Source organism: Sceloporus undulatus, chromosome 8 (assembly GCF_019175285.1).
Source record: "Sceloporus undulatus isolate JIND9_A2432 ecotype Alabama chromosome 8, SceUnd_v1.1, whole genome shotgun sequence".
In the NCBI taxonomy this organism is placed as follows: domain Eukaryota; kingdom Metazoa; phylum Chordata; class Lepidosauria; order Squamata; family Phrynosomatidae; genus Sceloporus; species Sceloporus undulatus.
Window position 1 is genome coordinate 14724713 of NC_056529.1, and position 22277 is coordinate 14746989.

The 22277-nt window shown below is 41.1% G+C and overlaps 1 protein-coding gene across 3 annotated transcripts in view; it reads left to right on the forward strand.

Moving 5' to 3' along the window:
* NKD1 (NKD inhibitor of WNT signaling pathway 1) overlaps positions 1–22277 on the forward strand; it is a 134123-nt gene that overhangs the window by 87853 nt on the left and 23993 nt on the right. For all 3 annotated transcript variants that reach the window (XM_042438316.1, XM_042438317.1, XM_042438315.1), the window contains one exon: positions 13403–13506. In XM_042438316.1, coding sequence (XP_042294250.1) covers positions 13403–13506 — 104 coding nt within the window. The remainder of the gene's footprint in view (positions 1–13402; positions 13507–22277) is intronic.

Here is a 22277-nt window from a genome sequence, read left to right on the forward strand (position 1 = left end):
ATGAGACATCCATACCCAAACTGGTTACTGAATTGTTGCGGGAAAGGGGAGGTCATGAATGGATTACTTTCAGTGTGGAAAAAACCCATATCTTCAAAGACCCTGTGATGCAACACTGCCTGGAAAGCAACACCACCACATGGTAAAGCTTAGGCAAAAGTGGGACTAATGCATTGCCATGACGGTATACCAGCATGGACTGATGATGCTATTAGTTACTGGCAGTAAGAGCTTTAAGGCAGAATTGTTGGTCCAATGTATTTGCCTTTAGCAATAGCAATAGCAAGTACATTTCAAGCACTCCCTAAGCAGTTTAAAAAATGTAAGCTAATTGCCCCCAACAAACTGGGTACTCATTTTAGCAACCTCAGAAAGATGCAAGCCTAAGTCGAGCTTTGAGACACTTTCCTGTGTTGTTGTATTAAAATAACTGAAATGCCATTAATCTTATGAAGGGTGGCTAGGAATCCTCTCTATCCTTCAGAGACCCATAAAAATGATCTAGAAGCAACATTTGTTCCCACCTGAATATTTGTTTTTAGAAGATGCCTCATACCAAAACTGAACTTGTTAACGCAATGCCATACTCATTAGTTTTGCATTTCTGTTTCTCTATTTCTATTCACACATACAACCAGCTCATTCATAGCCATGTTCCTGGGCACTTCACTCCACACATCTGATGAAGTAGACCACATCTATGAAAGCTTATGCTGCAAACTTCTTTCTCTCAGTTAGTCTCAAAGGTGCTACAAGACCCCTTTGCATATGTGTATTTTGGATAGGTTAAATCTTTCCCAGCACTTCTTTTATGCACTTTGTACTACGTCACTTCCATTAGTAGCGGGACTGGTTGAATTCCAGGGTTTGACACACAGAACAAGGAAACCTTGATTATTTGCAGGAGTTTCTTAGCTCTTACCCCCTCTTCTAAAATAAAATGGGGGAGGTGGAAAAATATCAACCAAAACTTAACAGCTAGCCACTGTGCCATCTGTACAGGAAAATGGCTTCAGTTCAATCTCAACATCCCCATGGATGTATATTTATTGTTTGATTTTAACTCATGTACTAATTGTGATTTCAGAAAAGGAAAAAAAGAAAGAAAAGAAGGCATAGGAGACAGGCAGAGGAGGGAAGACCATGTTTCCTCCAAATAAATGACATTTTCTCTTTTTCTTCCATAAGAGAACAAACTTGACTGGTTGCTAATGCTTTGAGGTCTGGATATGATTGAGATGAAACATCTGTGAAGCTGGGGGGAGGGAAATGTGAAGAGGGGGAAGGGGAAAAACTTTTTTCCACTAAAAATACATCTTTTTTCCCCTCCTCAGCAAACTTAAAACATGTGATGAAATTCAACTTTTAAAATATAACCCCGAAGCTACTTGAAAACTATAAAAGTCGCCTTAGTATCTGAGGCAAGTCAGAAATTCCACTGTTCATGCTGGGCTTTTATGAAGAGCAGACTTTAAAGGGGTGGGGGGGAGGAAGAAGAGAAATGCTGTAATCTGTCTAGGTAACAAAGCCCACTTGTTCTGCCTGTTGAGGTAAAACTTTGGGTTTCTGTAGCTACTTCAACCACAGTGAGTCGAAACACACAATAGGCTGCTGACTGCTGTGTACTTTTTATTTGGGATAGCAAGCTGGCCAAAGCAATCTCCCCCTGCCCCCCGATTGCTCTAGTATGTCTATAGTTGGGTATTTCTTATAGTTTTGCCAAGACAATGGGGTTGTTGTGTCTGAAAACATTCAGCCCCAAGGCCTTCCAGAACTGAGACGGTCTTACTTAAACTTTATGAAAAGATAGCTTGTAAATTCAATCCTTTGACTCAGTTTCTTGCTATCCGGGATGCTTGCTTTTGTGCCAGAAGAGAAAAGAAAAGGCTTGTTAATTCTCCATGCACAAGCAAAACATACCACTGCCACCCTTGCAAGCAAATATGTCTTAGAGAGTGTGGTTGCCCTTCCACTTTCAAATAAGAAATAAACAAAGGAAACTGATGATTGTGTGGGTTCTGGACATGTGTCATTGTGGATAGTGGTGAAAGGTGGTTTCCATCCCAAAGGCAGTGGCAAATCCACTCTGGATTTTAATCCTGAGCTCTCCAGGATGTTTAGGACCTTGGATAGCTCCTTTAACGTTCAGGTGTGGATTCACTGTCCCTCTGACTTGCAAGCCATGAGTTGCCACTATTTGGTGAGATGGGATACTCTTAAAACCTGAGTGATCCAGTGTGTTCTCTGGAGTTGCAAGAGTGCCATGGCATCTGTGCCATGCTTTTTGGAAACATGTATGTTAAGTTCTTCAGTGAAACCATTTACTAAGTTTCTCAAGAAGGACAACTTGTCCTGTTATTGATCTTGCCTTACATTGAAGAATAAAAGTGCCTATTAAGTCTGTGGTTGGATATGCAGGACAAAGAGGTGAGACTGAACAGGCTGGGGCCATTTCTGACATGCAATGTAAACTTTCTTGGCAAGATTTATTCAGAGGTTTGCCATTGCCTTCCCTTGAGTCTAAAACCATGTGACTTGTCCAGGGTTACCCAGATGGTTTCTTGGCTGAGCAGGAAATTGAACCCTGGTCTTCAGAGTTGTAGTCCAACACTCAAACCACTAGGCACACCTATTCACTCTCTAAAACCAGCTTTTACCTGTCCTAGTCCCCCCACTCAACATAACCATTTCCATATCCTTGGAAAGCAGAGGAATAAGTTTCCAGCAATTTTCTTGCAGCTGGATGTGTTGCAAGTACAGAATCTCCAGAGTCCTTCTGAGGAACCTGGAGATCCCTGTGACTATTGCAGTAAGTCTGAGTACAAGAAAATAGCTGGATGCTCTTTCATTGATCTCCTCACTCTCCAACAATGGCCATTTTGAGCCAGGATCTGCATCACTTAAAGGGTAGCAGTGGAAGTTATAGATATATAAACATAGCTCCATGCAAGACATAAGTCTACCAATGCAAGTTCTCATCTATGATTGTTTATTATCCTGGATAAGTGCTTGAACCAAGCAACACTTCATTGAATCCCTTTGGAGGTAGTTCAGGAGTGATGCTGAAAACATCTCCAGACCGCTTGCCATCACCATCAGGTGTGGAGTTTAGGTGGCCCTCCAGATGTTGTTGGATTGCAATTCATAACATTCTTTGTAGTCAGTACAGTGAGCCTAAACATGCTAATTTAGGAATGCATTGAAGTTGGATGGAGAGATCCAGTCCAGCCCCTGATGTAGACAATGAGGTTTCTGCCTTCAGTGTGTATGTCAAGGAGCCAACATAGTGAAGATGGCTGGGCTATCAAGTTCAGACCAAGCTTGGCAATAACCTTGTCATGATCCTTAACTGTGCTCATATGCAAAACACTGATGTGCCACACATCAAATCTTGAAAGAAGAATGAAACAAATGTTCTAGATTTTAAAGTCAAAGTAAGTTGGAATCTTCTATGAAAAAAGCAAAAAAAAAATGCATTCCATTTTGATACATAGCAATATAATGTTTCATCACAGTTCATTCGAGCCCAAACATGCTAATTTTGGAGAGAAGGGGGGTGGAATGGGAAGGATAAAGAAGGAAAATGATCTCCTTTGATCTCTACTGAGATGGGAAAGGGCTGTTCTGTTGAGGCTTTTGGCTAACACAACAAACAGTGTTTAAAATTTAACTTTGCTTAATTAATTAGTAATTCTGTTTAATGCTGTCTGATCTTCATCCAAAAGGTATTCTGAAGCCTGAAAAAGTGAACATCAAAGTAGGTTGGGTGAAGATGGTCAAGTAAGGCATTTAATCTGGCAGTTGCTATTGATGAAACGTAACCAGCCAGGGCACTAATTGGAAAGAGAAAGGATTGCCTGTTGTAAATGCATCAAACAATTTAGTGCGAGGAATTGAAGTTTGGTGCCTGGGCTTGTACTGAAGTGATATAATTGCTAACTAATAGCAATTTAGAACTGCCATATGTTTTGGCAGCTCCTGTCATTTTTTTTAAGGACAAAAGGCATCTGAATGCAACAAATGAGATACTGTTATTCAAAATCAGTCGTCGGCTCAACAAATAACTAAACCAATCTAGCTACTGACATCTATCTTCACATTTTATGGTAATGTTTTGCATTTTGCAGTTTACAAAAAAGCATTTTGCAAAAGTTTGCATTTTCCAGTTTTGCATTTTCTGTGTCATTTTATCAGTGGCACCACCAGGATAAAATGCTTAGAATCTATGGAAACAGTTGGACATTTTTGTCCGATGTGCAGATTCAGTTTACAGTTGTAGATGCAGACCTATGCATGCAGTGCCACTTAATGTGTGCATGTGCATCTCATCCAATGCATAGCTGTTTGCCCCTGTTGGCATTAGCAGCAGTGTGCCTTTGTGAAGTCAAAGGCTTTCACAGCCGGTGTCTATACTTTTCTGTGGTTTTGCAGGCTATGTGGCCATGTTCTGGAAGAATTTATTGATGAAATGTAAGTGTGCCTTTGGATGTTCATTAGGTTCTGCATTTGGTTGCACATTTGCTTTCACAGTTGTTTGTGCAATGATGCAGTCCACACAACAGCACTATCAATGCATAACTCCATGTTCAGAGATTTCTTAGGCAACTGTGGTGTTGGATCGTGAACCATGCCAATTGAGTAAACTCAAAGTTTGTTAGCAAAGGTTAGCCAACATTGCTAAGAAGATACTTTTCTTGAAGAAATTTCTGGAGTTCTTGTTCTTTTTAACCTTTTTAAGAAAAGCCCATTTTCAGACATTTGCTCCACATATTCATCTGCATATTCAGTGGTAGTTGCCATTCCCACCCACTCAATCTAGTGATGCCATGGAATGGTAGAATGAATATGCTACTGTTAACATTAATCCCCCTCTAAGGGATTATTGGGAAATTCTACTCCTCTAAGAAAAAATGTCTGACATACACCCAGTTCTCAGTTCAGATGGAGAATTTATAAGAGCCATTTGGACACAGCATTGTAGGCAACCAATGCTACATTAGGTATATAAAGTGTTATAGCACAGCAGGAATCACTGCAGATGCTGTTGGACTGCAGATCCCAACATTCTTCACCATTGGCTAAGTTGGTTACAGCTGTTGAGAGCTGTAATCCAACATCATCTGGAGGGCTGCATGTTTTCTACCCATGGAGTCATGCCCCCCCAAAAACAGAAACCAAAAGGGACATAACTCTGTGGGATTTGTTTTTTCCAGTAAACTCTAGATAGCCAGTTTTATTTTTCATACATAGAGCTGCTGTGCTTGTAGCAAAATTTGGTAGTTGTTGTTGTTGGTCCTGTTTTGTGCTGACTGTTGGAAGAGGCAAACCCAGAAGGCTTTTGGACTAGTAGTCTTTATAAGAGGAACAGAAGGGAATGCTTTCCATTTGGGACAGAAACTCGACAAAACAGTTCCAACACCCCATCTAAGGCCAAGACATTCCTGGACCTGTTTAAGTTATATTATATTTCTTTAACGTCAGATGTTGTTGTATTCCAACAGTATTAAATAATAATGTTAGTTGAAGACATCTGTGTCCTGCTGTTTTCCATATACAACAGTTGTTAAAGCTGTTTCTCAGTTGCCAGATCCTTTACAGGTCTTTGTAGACATGTTCACAGGGGCTATCAGCAGATAATAGCAATGATAACTGAACAGAACATTTTGTGTTCAGAGCCAGTGTACCTCTGAATACCAGATACTGGAAGGAAGCAAGGGAGGAAGGCTATTGCATTTACATTATGATGGTGGGTTTTTAGAAAGTATTGGGGCAACGACTGGTGGAAACAGGATTTGGCATCTTGGTAGATCCAATACCCTATTTAAATAATGTTCAGGATGTTTAACTGATACAACTATGTCATAGTGTTACTGTGCCAAGAGCAATTTCTAAATGTACATACCAGAGTTGGTGTTCAAGCATTGGTTTTGTCAACAATTAACTAAGATTAATAACAGAGTCTTTATTTGACAAATAATAAACATAGATCTCTAGTGAGCTCAAGCATGAAGTTGTTGTGATTAGAGTTTACAACCTCTGAAATGCATTCCCACCCAGCTAACCCATTTCTATTTTTCTCTCTCTCCACTTTCTGACCGTCAAAACTGTCATTGCCATCACCATGATCCAAGGTGGGAGAATGTTTACCAGTTTTTCTCTGGTACAGTACAGGAAAATGTTTTGTAGACTTGAGGAGTTGACCACTCAGGCTAGGGCTTTATAGAGGCTGGTGGAAAGAAATTGGCCAAATGGGCTCAGCTGACAGAATACTTTTCAAGGAAATGGGTGTTACAACCTAGATGCCTGTTCAGTCTTTTAATGGAAAGAGCTTTCCTTGCAATGGGAATACAGCAACAAAAACAACAACCTGGTGATTCAGGATGCCAAGAGCTGGAACCTGATATCTCTGAGCCTGAGTTCAAGATATCTGTACATAACACAAATATGCACAGATTGCCTTACAAGTGCTTATTCTTCAACACTTAGTGATCCAGTCTTCTAAAGAGTCTGTGCCCCCATATTTGTGTTGTTTTGGCAAAAGCAGATTTGGAAACACTTTAAATAACATGCAGTTGGAGACAAAGGACAGCATTTATGTTCAGTGGCTAGTCCAATGCAGGCATATGTTCCTATATACTTGATGGCTCATTTGGTTTTGCAAAAGAAAAAAAAAATCCCCCCTCCAGTTTCCCTCATATGGTTTCCAGCTCCTTTCCCCAGTTGGCGTGGGAGGGGGACTTTGGGGTAGCACAAGATAAGCATCTTGGGGGAATATATTTCAATCAGAGCAGCCGTTCGCTTAGCAGGGGGTGATGGTACTTTCCCATTCATGTCTTAGAATTAAAACTTGAAAGTGAAATTTGAATTTGAAGATAATTGCCTGGTTACAGGACTTTTTAATTTGGACTTGCAAAACTAGTTGTTTCTTCTGATCTGGGCTGTATGGGTCACATGGGAATTGTCAGCCATATTTGTCCAGCTAGCCCAGAGATTGATGAAGGGACTGCATACATCCCCAATGCAGGCATTGTCCAAAGCCCTGTACACATTTTGCATTGTGTAAATATATGCCAGATCCCACAGTTATGTAATGCATGGTGCCTGAGCCACTTGCTCTTATGCTCATCCATTGCACAATGGCTGTTTAACATACACACACACACACACCCACACCAAGGTGTGTGAGCAGATTCTGTAAACCTATGAAATGATATGCTTCACAAGAGACCACACTTACTTAATCACAACTGTGTACTTAACTATTTTTATACTTGTATGCCCTCAAGTCATTTCAGACTTATATCATGGGGTTTTCTTGGCAAGATTTGTTCAGAGGAGGTTTCCATTGCCTTCTCCTGAGGCTGAGATAATGTGACTTACCCAAGGTCACCCATTGGTTTTCATGCCTGAGCTGGGCATCTAATCCTGGCCTTCAGAATCATAGTCCAACACTCAACCCAATATGGCATGGTTTGAGTGTTGCACTACAATTCTGGAGACCAGGGTTTGCCTCTCCACAGTCATGGAAACCTACTGGATGAACTTGGGCAAGTCACATTCTCTCTCAACCTCAGAGGAACTCAAAGGCAATCCTGTCCCGCCCCCGAACAAATCTTGGCAAGGAAAACCCTGATAGGGTTGCTTTAGGGTCACCATAAGCCAGAAATGACTTGAAGGCACATAACAACAAAGTATCACAAAGATTCCAGCTATAGTGTTTTGCCGTGATTTCATTTCCTTAATCCATAGTTAAGCATGCTTTCTGAATACTATACTGTCAGTAAAAATGGACTATGAATTGGGATGTGACATAATGATTTGAAAGTAGTTTGCAAACCATAGTTTACATTAACCAAGGTAATATGTTTTAACTCCTCTTAAGCAAACCAGAGGAAAGAAATCCTGTACTCGCAAGCTTTTCCACTAATGAAGTGAGAATTAGAGCTTGCTGACTGCCCCTTCTAAAGACATGGGTTTTCTTAGCAAGATGAGCTGTTGTTTCATGTTGTGTACATGAAGGTTAAACTGTGTTAAATGCGCCAGATATTATGAAACCCATTAAGGTTCTATTTTGTTTTGCATCTTGATCCAAGGAAAAGTTTGAACTAGAATTCTTTGATTCCTGGCTTCTCATATCTGAAGCTTAATGCTACTGGCTGTGGTTATGGCCAATTTTTCATCACGTTGTGTTTTGGGTACTCTCCAATGGCATAAAAGCAAGATAGATCTGGTGTGTGTCAAATGCGTATGACTCAGTTTAATATCATTTGACAACATTCTTTATTTATGTAACTTTCGCTCTTCCCCTATCTTTGTGGTTTGAAGCTGCTAATAATTCTGGCTTCAACAACAGCAAAACAAGAAAAAACAACTCAACAAGTTTATCATATAAAAGCTGGTTAATATTATCCTAGTGTTGCTTAATTTCAAAATTTCAAAAGCACTCCATTCAAAATCTGGGGAAATACTCCAGGTAATGTGTATCTTTTTTCAGAGTTTAAAAGTAACAACATACAAGTAACATTACCAACTGGAATGAGTTACATTTGGGGTAACAAGGGTGTAATAAAGTTTTATTTTACCAACTATATAACACATAACAGCAGTGTTACTTTATTAATTTAATGAGGGAGGGTTTCTAGTTATCTCCAAAAGGTACTTTAAAAGGCAATTTTATGAGCATGTTTACAAAATGTTTTCAAATTTTATACCATCCTTATTGCAAAGCAACATCCCCCCCCCATAGTAGCAAATGGAAAAGTAATGTGTGCTATGTGTAATGTGGAGAATTAGCTGATAATAATAATAATAATAATAATAATAATAATAATAATAATAATAGGATTTATTTATATGCTACCCAATCACTGGGAATCCGGGTGGCTTACAACAGAGGGGATAATAGATCATGTTTACAGGAAAGGGTAACTCTTAGAGTGTAAAGAGCATCAATGAATTACTTTTGAAAAGTAACTTTCCAGCCCCTGGTCTTTTGTCTAAATCTGCCATCTATATTGCATAGTGAAGTGCATGTTTATATTAAAAAGAAAATGGTCTCAAAGCATGCCAGAAATAGGGTTTGAGTGTTTTTAAAGGTGGAAATGTTTTCTGTGTTACTCAGGACATGGTTAGTAAAGTATCCACTCTATTTGGTTGAGTTGCAGTGTCTCGTGGATTCTGTAGTCTTTAAGGATGCAGAAAAACATGGTGGTTCTTGCACTTTCCTTGAGGGGATGTGCAGTTGTTTGGGGGAAAGGGCAATAAAATATTGTCTGAATGCAGATGGCATCATGCAAAAGGCTTAAAACCCCATGAGAATATATACTGAGTTATGCTCATGAATTGGTGGCTCATCAGTGTATTTCTCAAAATCTCTGTGCATACTGAAAATAGAATTTTTGGATTGAGATTCAAGAGTGACGGGGCCACAGTATTTGACCTACGTTAGAATCGCCTTCATGCTAACATCTTTGGAAAATTCGCTCCCCTATTTTCCATTGGCCAATGCTGGGGAAGGAATTCTTTAAAAATGGTTGGCACTACTGCTTGGTGCCTTTTTTGGTGGAAATCAATAACAGTCTGAATGCAGAACGCAGGCTGACAGTAATGGATTCAGCACCCTTGCACATGTGCTTTTTGTTCCTCCTTGTTCTTTCTCACAAATAGATGTTATTAATTAAATGTCCTCGGCAAACGACATCTGTAAGTATACTTGTGCCAATTAGCTTTCTTTAATGTAGGAATAGTATTTCACAATGTTTGAAATGTAATATTTCCCCCACCTCCTTTGTTGTATTTCCAGTTTCAAATAGAAAAGGAACATTGTAGTAGAAAAGGAACATTGTAGTGTGGCGTTCAAGGCACATATTATTCAATTAATAGCAAAGAGACTATGAAGAAGGATACTGGGAAGATACAAATGCAATGGTTCCTCCCCCCCCTCCCCTTCACAATGTAATAATTCCATTGGAAATCAGAACAAAAAGGCCTGTTTAGATGGGGTTATTTCCAAGGAGGGGGCAATTATAACCCAGTCTGGAAGTTTTTTTCTTTCTTAATAGATTACTTGCTTGGATAAAAGTTCAGACCTGGGGTCATATGCCCAAGAATGATTTTGTCACCCTAATATATCCAAGTCAGTGTGGCATACTGGTTTGAGCATTGGGCTGTGACTCAGGGTTCAATTCTCAGCTCTCACTGAGTGGCCTTGGGCAAGTCAAACTCTCTCAGCCTCAGAGGATGGCAATGGCAAAGCCCCTCTGAGCAAATCTTTCCAAGAAGTAGAAACCCCAGGCCCAACAATAACAACAACAACAATACAAAATCCCAACACTAACTGTTTTTCTGCCCCCAAAGTAAGAACAAATTGTTGCTTCTGGAAGCCTTGAGGTACAACATCTGACCTTTTAAACAGGTTGGAACCACTTGTTGAGAATTAGAAGTGGATTTTCGGCCAGCCATGCTTTACTTGGAGGAGGCCTCCTTGAAGGAAAAAGAAGAAGAAAAAGAGTGCCAAGATGACAATTTCCAGAGGAACCAAACAACCTTGTTGTGACAGAAGCACAACCTGGTCTATCACAGGCATTACCTGCAGATTTGTGCACTGTTGTGCATTGACAGTTCAAATGCAGGGAGCAGAAGTAAGGAGTGCTAGGATAGTCTGTTATAAAATTCCTTAGCCAAGTCTCTTCTGGTGCAGTAGACAACAGACCCAGTGCCTCTTGGTAACCTTGTTTGATATCCTCTGCCTTGGGGTATCTCTGGCTTGAATCTGGACTAATCTCTCAGGTAACTCCCTTCTCAGTTTTGGACTTAGTTCAAGACTGTTTGTAACCTTTGAGTTTGGAGTGCTTGGATTGTTTTTCTATGGACCCTGGTATCACCTTTGGACTGGAATGGCTTTTCTCTGTAGAGATATACACTCCTGGATGCTTGCCTGCTTTGAAACAGGATATAGCCACTATAGAGTATTTTTGTTTGTTGTTGTGTGCCTTCAAGTCATTTCTGACTTATGATGACCCTAAGACAAACCAATCATGGGATTTTCTTGGCAAGATTCTTCAGAGAGGGTTTCCCATTGCCATCCTTTGAGGCTCAGAAATTGACTTGCCCAAGGGTTTACATGGTCAAACTGGGATTCGAACCCTGGTCTCCAGAGTCATAATCCAACTCTTAATCCAACACTACACCAAGCTGTTTATCTAGACCTAGGGAAACTGTGAATGATCAATGTTACCCACTCCGTACATTTCTTGGAAGGAGGAATCTCTAGGTGTGAACAACTAACAGAATGCACCCAGCACTAAAAACGAACTCACATAACTGTCAGCAGGAACAACATTTCTCTTTCTAAGAAGTTTATTTAATCATTTATATGTATTTATAAGGATGTTTTAGAAAATAGTAGGATCCCCCCTTAGCTTTACATCATGGGATGCTACCTTGACTCTGCTGTCCAAAATGGACAATCAGAATGATTAATGGTGCAGTTCTATGCAAGTTTCCTTGGAAGCAGATTCTGCTGTGTCCTTGAAGACTTGTGTTATAGTCCTATTCACCTCTATTGAGAACTATCCCCACTGGGTTCAATGGAATTTACTTCCTAGTAAGTGCATTAGGCCTGCAGTCTTAATGTTGGTAGACATATGAAATAAATAATGTGTGGTTTGGGGATTGATTTATGTGGGGGGCAGTTGATGACCAGGGTTCTTGGAGTCAAAAAGACTGGACAAAAAACATTTTCTGTATCGAAATAATTGTGACTAGTTTTTTTAGTTTATCGTTTTAGTATTGCATGGTAGATTAAAATTCGCCTTTTTCTTTCTTGCATTTGAGATTTTGCTGCCTCTCATGGCAATTTCATTGGCAAAACAGCCTATCGGGTTTTTAAAAATAATTAAAAAATAGCCTTGCCCTTATCCTTGATCAGAAGTGAAATACCTTCCGAAGTTGCACTGCAACTCCCATCATCCTTGATCATTGACTCTGGTGACTTGAGCAAGTGGGAGCTAGAGTCACTAAATATTTGGTGTTTCATTGGTGAGAGCCCTACTCCTTACCCCTATTAAACATACTTTTACATTCTTTAGTTGAAAAGAGAGGGAGAGAGACCTTGACAGATATTGCTGTGTGAAATATGTTGGAAGTCCAAAGGAGAAATTTTTAAAGGAAATGGTCCCCTAGCAACAAGATCTCAGGTACAATGAAAAGAAAATCTTTTCCTGTATGCAATATTAAAAAGTACGTCCGAGAGGCATTTCCGCGTTAAGTTTCCATTTTCTCTATCTCTATCCTTCTTCCATATATGTTTTACTTGTGGGGTCTAATTTGTCACATCACAGTTCTTACCTGTTAGAAAACTTTGCTTTAATGTTTAATTTATGTCTCTGAACAGGCAGAAAGATTAAACACCAGTGTTTAAAGTCAAGAGCATTTATCCTCTCAATGCCCATTCTTTGCCTGTAGGTAGACTCTTCATTTAAGAGGGGTAAAATATTGGCATTCATCTGTTTGGAAGAGAAATTGTATGAAAAGAAGAAAAGGTGGGGAGGGGTGAGAAAGGAAATTTAATTTGTTTTAGACCATTTAACCTGAAAGATAGAATGGGTCCTGGTTATATTTAGATATTCTTATCTCTTTCTATGCATATGTGTCTTCATGTTACCTGTTGATTTATGGTGACCGTATTAATTTCATAGGGTTTTCTTAGGGAAGGAATACTCAGAGGTGGTTTTCAACAGTCCCTTCCTCAGAAACACAGCATATAGCACCTGATATTTGTTAGCAATCTCCCATCCAAGTACAAACCAGAGGTGACCCCACTTAGCTTCCAAGATCAGATGGGTTTTTCTTGATAAGATTTGTTCAGAGAGGGTTTGCCATTGCCTTCCTCTGAGGCTGAGAGAGTGTGACTTGCCCAAGGTCACCCAATGAGTTTCCATGGCTGAGTAGGGATTCACCAGAGTTTTAGTACAACATAATAATGGTCTAATAATGTTACACCTGCAGATAAGAGTTGCTCTGTTTTAGCCGGACGATTCCACCAGTTTTCTGGACTCTCCTTTTCCATCAATAATCCATTGTGTCTTGTGTGTGCGCGCACATATATATGTGCATATCTTCATTTGTTCGTGCATAATTGTCTAGAGGGCACTTTGACCAAATGTATTTTTATATCAGCACAGCATTCAGACTGAATTTTCAGTTGCTAATTCAATGGTTTTTCAAGAGAACCTCATGTGAAAATTTCATCCCCATACTTCTGTTTCGAACCAGTTTCAAGTTGAAACCATGGAGCAACAACTGGCTTTATAATGAGGTGTCTGATGTGCCGGGTGACTGAAGTCTTCTTATATCTACAACTGCCTTCTGATATTTCCCCCCTTTTCTTTCTCATTCTCAGTGGCTCTGCCTCCAGAGAAGACAGATGGAGTTTGCAGTGGTGATGAAAAGAAAGTGGAGAAGGAGGACACACGCACTGGTGCCAAGAAGCAGCTAAAATTTGAAGTAAGATCAATATATCATTACAATGTCCTGAGAGAAGTAAATTTCATGATGAAAGGCTCTCCCTCAATCCCCTTGGCCTTCTTTCACCTGCATAACTTACAATCTAGAAAGCTAAATGAGATCACGCTCTGAGATGTACAGCACTGCTCTAGAATGGTTGGATGGTCTGCAGGTCGCTTTATGGTTCATATGTTGTGCCTTTATGTCCAGTCTTGTAGCAGTAGTCTGTCTATGCTGAAGCAGGAGGGTAGGCTGGTGCAGAATGTGGGGACGTTATATTTTCATACTACACTTCCAAGAATCCAGTATCCATGATAGTTGGAGGATTCTGAGAGAGTCTCCTTCCTTAGAGGTCTTTAAGCAGAGGCTGGATGGCCATCTGTCAGGGATGCTTTGATTGAGATTTCCTGCATGGCAGAATGGGGTTGGACTGGATGGCTCTTGTGGTCTCTTCCAACTCTATGATTCTATGATTTTATGTAGTGAAAAAAGTTAACTCTGAGCTCTGGCTTGGAGAGCAGGTTGACTGCTGGATGGGCAGTGTTTTTGTATCAAGAAAGGTGAAACATTTTCATGCTTGTTCCATTTTAATGGAACATACAAAATCATGTACAGTTTTCCCTCCATATTTGAGGGGCACAGGATCCCTGTGAAAGTGGGAAAACTGCAGATTAAAAAAAAACATTAACTTTTAAAAACCTGATTGAACACCTCTCTAGGAATCTCTAGGTCCTCCAGAGCAATTTGCTGGAAGTTGACCATAGAGTTGCACTGGAGGTCCCTACAAATACCTAGAGAAGTGTTCTCTCTAGGAATCTCCAGTAATCCCTTGGAAGTTGACCACAGAGTTGCACTGGAGGACCTAAAGATCCCTAGAGAGAACATATCAAATCTTCAAATTATCAAATCCGCAAAAGTCAAAGCCACAAATGTGTAGGGCTGACTGTAATGTACTTTACATGAGGCTGCCTTTGGAAACTGTTTGGAAACTTCAGCAGGTTCAAAATGGTGCAGCCATGCTGCTGACTGAAGCTGGTTGCAAAGGATACATGACTCCTTTTCTGGAAAAGCTTCACCAGCTACCAGTCTGTTTCTGGACACCCATCTTGGATGTAGCCTGTCTGAATGACCATATCTCTGTACATGAGCCTGCTTGAGTTTTGAGAACTTCAGGCGAGGATTTCTCATGTTTCCACCATCATCACAGACACATTTGGAGAAGAGATAAGAGAAAGCCTTCTCAGTGGCTGCCCCTAGGCTGCACTATAGAAACACCAGGTTGAGACCTCTTTAACTGCCATCACTCAATGATATGGAAGAGCAGTTTTGTAAGACATTTAGCTTTCTCTGTCAGAGAATTCTGATGCAATAACAAACTACAGTTCACAGAATTGCATAGCATTGTGACATGGCGGTTAAAGTGGTGTCAACTTGGATTATTTCTGCAGTGTAGATGCAGCCCGAGACTATGGAACTCCCTCCAATGGGTGGTTCAGTTGACCTTTTCTCTGCTTTTTCCCCCTCACCAGCAAACAAAGGTCTTTTTATTTGGGCAGGCTTTTTGGTTCTTAGCAGAAAGGTCTGTTAATGGGGTGCACTGTGTTCATATGTATAATTCTTATGTTTTAAACATCTGTTGCAAACTTTTCAAATGCTGTGCTTTTAATAGGCTTATTTGTTTAAGTGATTTTCAACTTCTGTGCAATAAGGTTTTATGCTTTGTTTCTAACTTTTTGTAAGCCACATTGGACAGGATACTAAACAAAATGAATGAATGAATGAATGAATGGGAATTTAAATAAATAAGAATGTAACCATTATAATACAGGTAGTTGAAATGAGTTGAATGTGGAGGAAAGAAGCTCTGTTACTTCTGCAGCAGCCTGTGACTTCAAGAGGTGTTTGCTTGTTTTTATCGTGGATTTTATATAGATTCCTTGCCCCTCCGTTTCCTCATTAATTCAGAAATATAGCAATTAACCCTCTAGATTAGTATTTAACTAATAGGTGTCCATCCTTGTCCCCCAGCCACAGATTGATGATACTTCCTTGGTGACAAAGCCATCTTTTCTACTCTGGCTCAGAGATGGGAAATGTTAGCTCTCCAGAAGGGCTGGACCCTCCTATTGTACCTCCTGCAAAATAAATAAATAAATAAATAAATATTGCCCCCAAATGCCCGTAATTCTCCTAGTGTTTGGATGCATTTTGCTATATCCCCCCCAATACATTTTAAGCATGTGACCAGCCCTTTTTTAAGAATAGGAAGCATCCAGAAGTCTCCTTTTGTAGGTCAGTAAAATGAGGACCCAGTTTCTTGGGGGCAGTTGGCTACTGTGTGTGGCCCATGGACCACACTTAGCTCACCTTTGCATTGGCTGGACACAAATCAAAGCTGAAAATGCAGAAAGGTGCCAATGTGGGCTGATGATTCCCATATCCATGGGCCAGTGAATTCACATTTACTTTAATATGAACTTGAAATGTGTTAGTTAAGATTCAGCACCTTGGATAGCTTTGTTGAAGCTTGAACTAAGTCCTTTGGTTTCATTCCCCCGCAATCATGAGAGATCCCAGTTATGGGACAGGATGAGCAACAGGCAGACTTGTGTAGTAAGCAGTTTAGAGTAGGGCTCATTGTGACAAGACACAAGTTATATATCCATTTTCAAAGAGAGCATTCACGTTTGTGACACCATTTTCTTTTGAAAAACAAACAAACAAACCTTTTTCAAGAGAGAGAGATAGCCTGCATGATGTAGCCATTTGAGCATTGAACCACAACTCTGGAGACCATGTTTTGAATCATTGCTCAGCCAAGGAAACCCAATGGGTCACCTTGGGCAACTCACAGTCTCTCAGCCTCAGAGGAAGGCAAAGGCAAACACTTTCAGAACATATATTGCTTAGAAAACCCCATGATAGATTTGTCTTCAAAATGACTTGAAGGCATTCAACATCACCAAAGTAGTTTTTACCCAAGTTACAATTGCTTTTTCTTTGTTGCTCTGACTTTGAAAGAGAGAAGCACCAGAGATTCTGGCTGCTCTACACTGTAGAAATACTTTTAAGTGCTGTAGCTTTGTCTTATGGAATCCTGGGATTTTTAATTTTACAAGGTCTTTAGCTTTCTTGGCTAAAGAGTGTGGATGCATCACAAAACTACAGATCCCAGGGTTCTATAAGATGGAGCCATAGAGTTAAAGTAGTGTCAAATTGCATTATTTCTACAGTGTAGATGCACCCGTTGTCTGCATCTTTTTGTTCAGTAAGCTTGGCCTTTTGTGTTTCCTTTATGTCCATGTATACACTTGCTTTGCAGAACAGGAAAGAGATTCATTTTGCATAGAGGTTTCTTGCACAAATTGTGGACACTTCAGTGGGAGTGGGGGACACAAAAATGCTTGTTGCCTTGCTCCTGCACCCAAGCCAAAAAAGTCTCACAGCAGAGGCTAATTTCTCAACAGGTTGTCATGGCATATTGAGACACCTTTTGCAAATATGCTTTGCATCCATGCTCAAAAGATGTGCTGTTAACCAGAAAAGAGATGGGAGATGTTCCAAGCACGTACACCTGCCCATAATTCTGGGGGAAGAAGTAAGCCAGACCATTTGCCAGAGGAAGAAAGAAAGCTGCCTTATCTTGATTAGACCATTGCTCCATCCACTCCTGTATTGTAAGCCCTGATGGGTAGGGGCTCTTCAGGCCAGATTCTTTCCTAGGCTTGTGCCATGGGTGGCTGACTGCATGGGAGATAAGGGCCCCATTTTTCCCTCGATTCCTCTCCATGGGACACAAACTGCCCTTCTGTCTTCATTGAAGTTCTTTCCAAAATGGCGTATGAAAGGGATATTGTGTCACTTCTGGTTGCCATTTGAGAAGGACTTTTTTTAAAAAAAGGGAACATTTAGAGTACCAGAAGGTTCTGTGGGGGGACAGAGGGTTTTTTGCATGTTTTGTGTGCTTTCTCTGTGGGTTATAGAGAAAAAATGTCTGTAAATTGTTCCTAAAATGTTAAAAAAATATTGGAGATAGGACCCTCAGAGGCCACAAAAGTGGACTCAAGGGGTCCATGGGCTACACTTTGGCCACTTCATCTTATGTAGAAATCCCCGCTATTCCCTAATGGTTTCCCATTCAAGTATTAACCAAGCCTGATCTTTCTTAGCTTCTGAGATGAGATAGGATCAAGTGTGTTCAGGCCTTAACTCTTAAGAGATCACACACACATACATACCCAAATGTTGAAGGAAGAAGAATTTCAAGGCATGTGCCCGGGTGCATATGATATGGAACATCAACATATTTTAGTCTGCATCTTTTACTCCCTGCAGCCAAGCCTTTGGAGAGATGTTTCAACATTTTAGAATGGGCTAAAAAAAAATACCCAGCAAAATATTGGTATGATGGGGAAGCAGAGGGTTAGACTGAGGGGTCATTCCCACTACAATAAGCTCCGAATCATGATGCAAGGTATATGCCCCTAGTTCCCACTGGAACTCGATTCTGATCCTCATTTGATCAATTCCAGTGGGAAATTGCCAAAAGCCCGGGGTATTTTGGCAGCTGTTTTTAGAGGTTTGGGTAGAATCAATTCTGACGTGCTGCTAACAAGTGGGAATGCCAGATTAGAATCAATTCTGTTTCTGCAGGAAGGACAAATGGCAGAGAGCTGTCACCATCCCTCCCCAGAGACACCCACGGTTCTGGGTTTCTTTTTTCGTTTTTAATTTTTTTACTGAAAAATCACTATATTGCTGAAGCAGTCACTTGCAAAGTGGTTGCTTTAGCAATCTAGCAATTTTTCATTAAGAGTTTTTAAAAAAGAAAGAAAGAGGGAGGTCTGTCCACTTCCTCCTCCTCCCGGGTCCCTCAGCCTTGCCTCCATCTCCTCCAGTCTTGTCCTCCTTCTCGTCCACCACCTCCTCTTCCACTTCCTCCTCTGTGCTCCCTCTTCCTCCTCACCTGCTCCGCTGCCACTCCGGAGGCTCATGGTAGGCACTCACAGACACTCATCCCACTGCTGCTTCCCGCAAGCCCTTGGGTAGACCAGGGCACCCGCAGGTGAGAGGCAGAAAGGGAGGGAGGAGGGCTCGAGGTGGAGAGAGAGGGACTTCCCATACCCACGAGGTGTCACAATTCCTGGCCACAGACACTGGTCACCAGAGGTAAAGGGTCGGGTCGGGACAGAAGCCTCCCAAAGGGGAGAGAGCACCGGCTGAAGGGCTGCTCCATCTCCCTTGGCTCCAATGGGAACAACAAGTGAGCCAACGGGGGGAAAAAATCAATTCCAAAAGGATCCTTTTTCATAGTGAGAACAAGGGACCTTTTGGAATCAATTGCTATAGTGGGGTGGAGCCGAATTGGAACACCAGGGTATTCTGCTAGTGGAAATGAGCCCTTTGATTTCCAGGAAGGTCCGATTAACTGCTAAATCCTGAGGTTTCCCACTGTAAGGATAACCATTGGACTAGGATGGGCTTTTTATTCCCTGAAGACCTTTAGGGCATCCTAGTGCTATGAGATGCAAATGGAAGAATGTTAACATCTGCCCTCAGGGATCAAAATGTTATGCTAGACCAGCCTTATATATCTTCAAGCACTTGTCTGAAACACTGAGTGTTTCCTTCCATTTTATGTCTGCTGTTGTTGTTGTTTTTGCCATATAATTGTGTTTTTGTGTCCCTGTGCTTGCTTTGGTTGTTTTGTTTTGCTTCTCTTTGTAGTCTGCTCTCTCCCCCCTTACTTTTTTAAAAAAATGATAAACTTCCTAGTGGAAAAGATGCTTGTGGAAAGTCTTTCATCTCTGGGCTTCCTGAGCGATCCGACCTTGACCCAACCACACTGAAAATCCATCTGCTTAGATGGCGGCAAGGAAGAAAAGGTCTTGCTGGGAATGAGTCTGATGGCCTATTTCCTTGCAGACTTACAAACATCATAAAACTGCCAGACAATGTGTGCCGTTGGCAGGCTTTGCTTAGGAGGCAAGATTTTAATAAATACAAGCACAGAAACATGTAGTCATCGAGTCCAGAAAGTTGCCTGCGTCTGTAGGAGAATCAGGCATGCTGTTGCTGTTGAAACAGCATGTGTGATATTTTTGGGTAGACAGCAAACTGTGCATCACCAGTTTGTCAAGAAATGCCAATTGTATTATCATCAATTATAATGCTCTGGATAGTCTCCAGTTCCAGTGGGATACAGATTTTTGAAAAATACCTAGATTGAGCAAATGTTCAACTTCTTTCTATCCATTTTGGCACTGTTGGTTTCCCTACTGTTCTTGAAATGCCCTCTTTCACGCCCCTGAAGCTACGTGTTCTTTATTCCTTAATGAACCCATGGTTGATCACAAGCCATGATGGATCCTGTAGCCAATGGGATAATGTCATAATACTATGTATGTAGCCATTCTGGCAATACTATAGGATGGCATTGTGTGAGCAATGGAAAGCAATGTACAGTGGTCCTGCCATATTGTTTGGATTAGGGGTGACTGCAAATTAAAAATACTATTCTTTTTATCTGAGAGAACACCTCTCTAGGAAAAGATTTGAAAGCACTCAAAAAAACTATCAGCCCTAGGAATCCATAGGACAGAAGCATCCAGTTAAAGTGGAATGATAATGCTATCATTCTATAGTGTGATTGGGGTCCCAAGAGCAGAGACACAGAAGGGCCGGAATCCAATGCAAAGTCTTCAGTGACTTTGTGCATGGAGGTGGACACATGGATGCGCACTGCGAATTTGGAATCTTAGTTGGATTGTGCAATGTTGCGATATATCATTTTACATAGGCACACAATGGAGTTGCAGAGAGAAAGAACAGGTTACCAATGGAGATGGTGAGATGCATGTTGCTGGACTCTAAGCTACCGAACCAAAGGAGGGATGTATTTATTTATTTATTTTAAATAACCTGCTAGCTTCCAAGGTCAGATAGGATTTGGTGCCTTCATGAATTTAGGTCACCTTAGAATTTATTACAGGGTTGGAGTTGATAGAGGCAGAGATTTGGGAAGAGTGACTTACAAACACCACACACCAATCAAATAGCATCGTTTTGCTCACTTTGTTACTCTTAAGACATGTCTTTGTTCTGCCCTCCTTATCAAAAGAAGTAGCTTGTCAGAGATCTCTCTAACAAGCTACTTCTTTTAGTAATTAGGGCAGAACAAAGATACATTTCAAAAGTAACAAAATGAGCAGAAACAAAGCTATTTTGTGACTGTAATAGCATGACGAAGTGGTTGGAGTGCTGGACTCTGGAAGTGAGGGTTCGATTCCCCACTCCGTCCTGAAACCCACTGAATAACTTTGGGCAAGTCACACTGTCTCAGTCTCAGGGAAAAGCATTAGCATAGTGTAGTTGTCTGATCATTGGACTATGATTCTGGAGACCAGGGTTTGAATCTCCACTTGGCCATGGAAACCCACTGGGCAACCTTGGGCAAGTCACACTCCCTCAAACTCAGAGGAAGGCAAAGGCATACCCTCTCTGAACAAATTCTGGCAAGAAAATGTTGTGATAGGTTCGCCATAAGTCAGACATAGCTTGAAGGCACACAACAACAATAACACACACACACACACACACACACACACACACACACACACACACACACAGAGTACCTGGTATTTCTTGGCAATCCACCATCTAAGTACTAATCAGGCCTGACCCTCCATAGCTTCCAAGATCAAACCTGGTATTTTCTGGGTATGTAGGCCATTAGGTAGAGCAATAGCAGCTGGCTTAAAGCCTCCCACTAGCTCCATAGCTAAGGTTATTTTAGAACTAGGGTCTTTCTAGTTCATAGTCATTTGTAGCTGCTAGGCTACATGAACTCTTTGAGGAAAATAATAATAATAATACACTCACATCGATGAGTCCCCTTCACTACCTTCCCCATTCCTCTTTAGACACTTGCCTGCCTTCTCTTGAGGCTTGGGGATTGGAGTCGGCAAGAACTGCAACACTAGCCATGGGGGCAATTAAAGCAGAAGTCATGTACGCAAGTAAAATAAACAGTTCCAAATAGCTCTGGAATGATGGGAGCTCAGAAATACCTGCTTGATCTGCTGACTTGAAACCAATTCCCTACAGCAGTTAACGGTAAAGCCCCCCTATCCCCTGCTGAGTTCAAAGGCAGCCTTCTCTTAGCTATAACAAGCCCTGGCTGAAAGCTGCCAAAGTCCCCCCCCCCCCGCAAACCACAGAGCACACTTGACAGTGGAAACGGAGTTTCGTATTACACAAACATTCCCATCACCTTTAAAAGCCAAGGCACATCCACCACCTCAGATTTAGACCTCTCTCTTTTCTCGACAGTCATATTTCAGAGTCTTTTGTAGCTGGTCATAAAACAAAAAGCGTTTACCATTCTCTTCACCCTTCACTTACACAGTTCTGAAGCTCTGAAATACAAGGGAGCACATGGGTATGGATATCTCTGTACCTGACTCTTTGCCACTGAGGAAGAGGTTCTTGTCCTCATGCATATGAACTTTTGGGAGGGGGGCAGAAGGGTTAAAGATAGACCATTCTCTGTTATGTCAGTAATATGCACTTTGTCATTGTGTGCCTTCAAGTTGTTTCCAACTTATGGTGACCCTAAGGGGAACCTATCATGGGGATTTCTTGGCGAGATTTGTTCAGAGGTGATTTGCAATTGCCTTCCCCTGAGGCTGAGAAAGTGTGACTTGTTCAAGGTCACTCACTGGGTTTTTCATGGCCAAGCTGGAAATCAAACCATGGTCTCCAGAGTCATA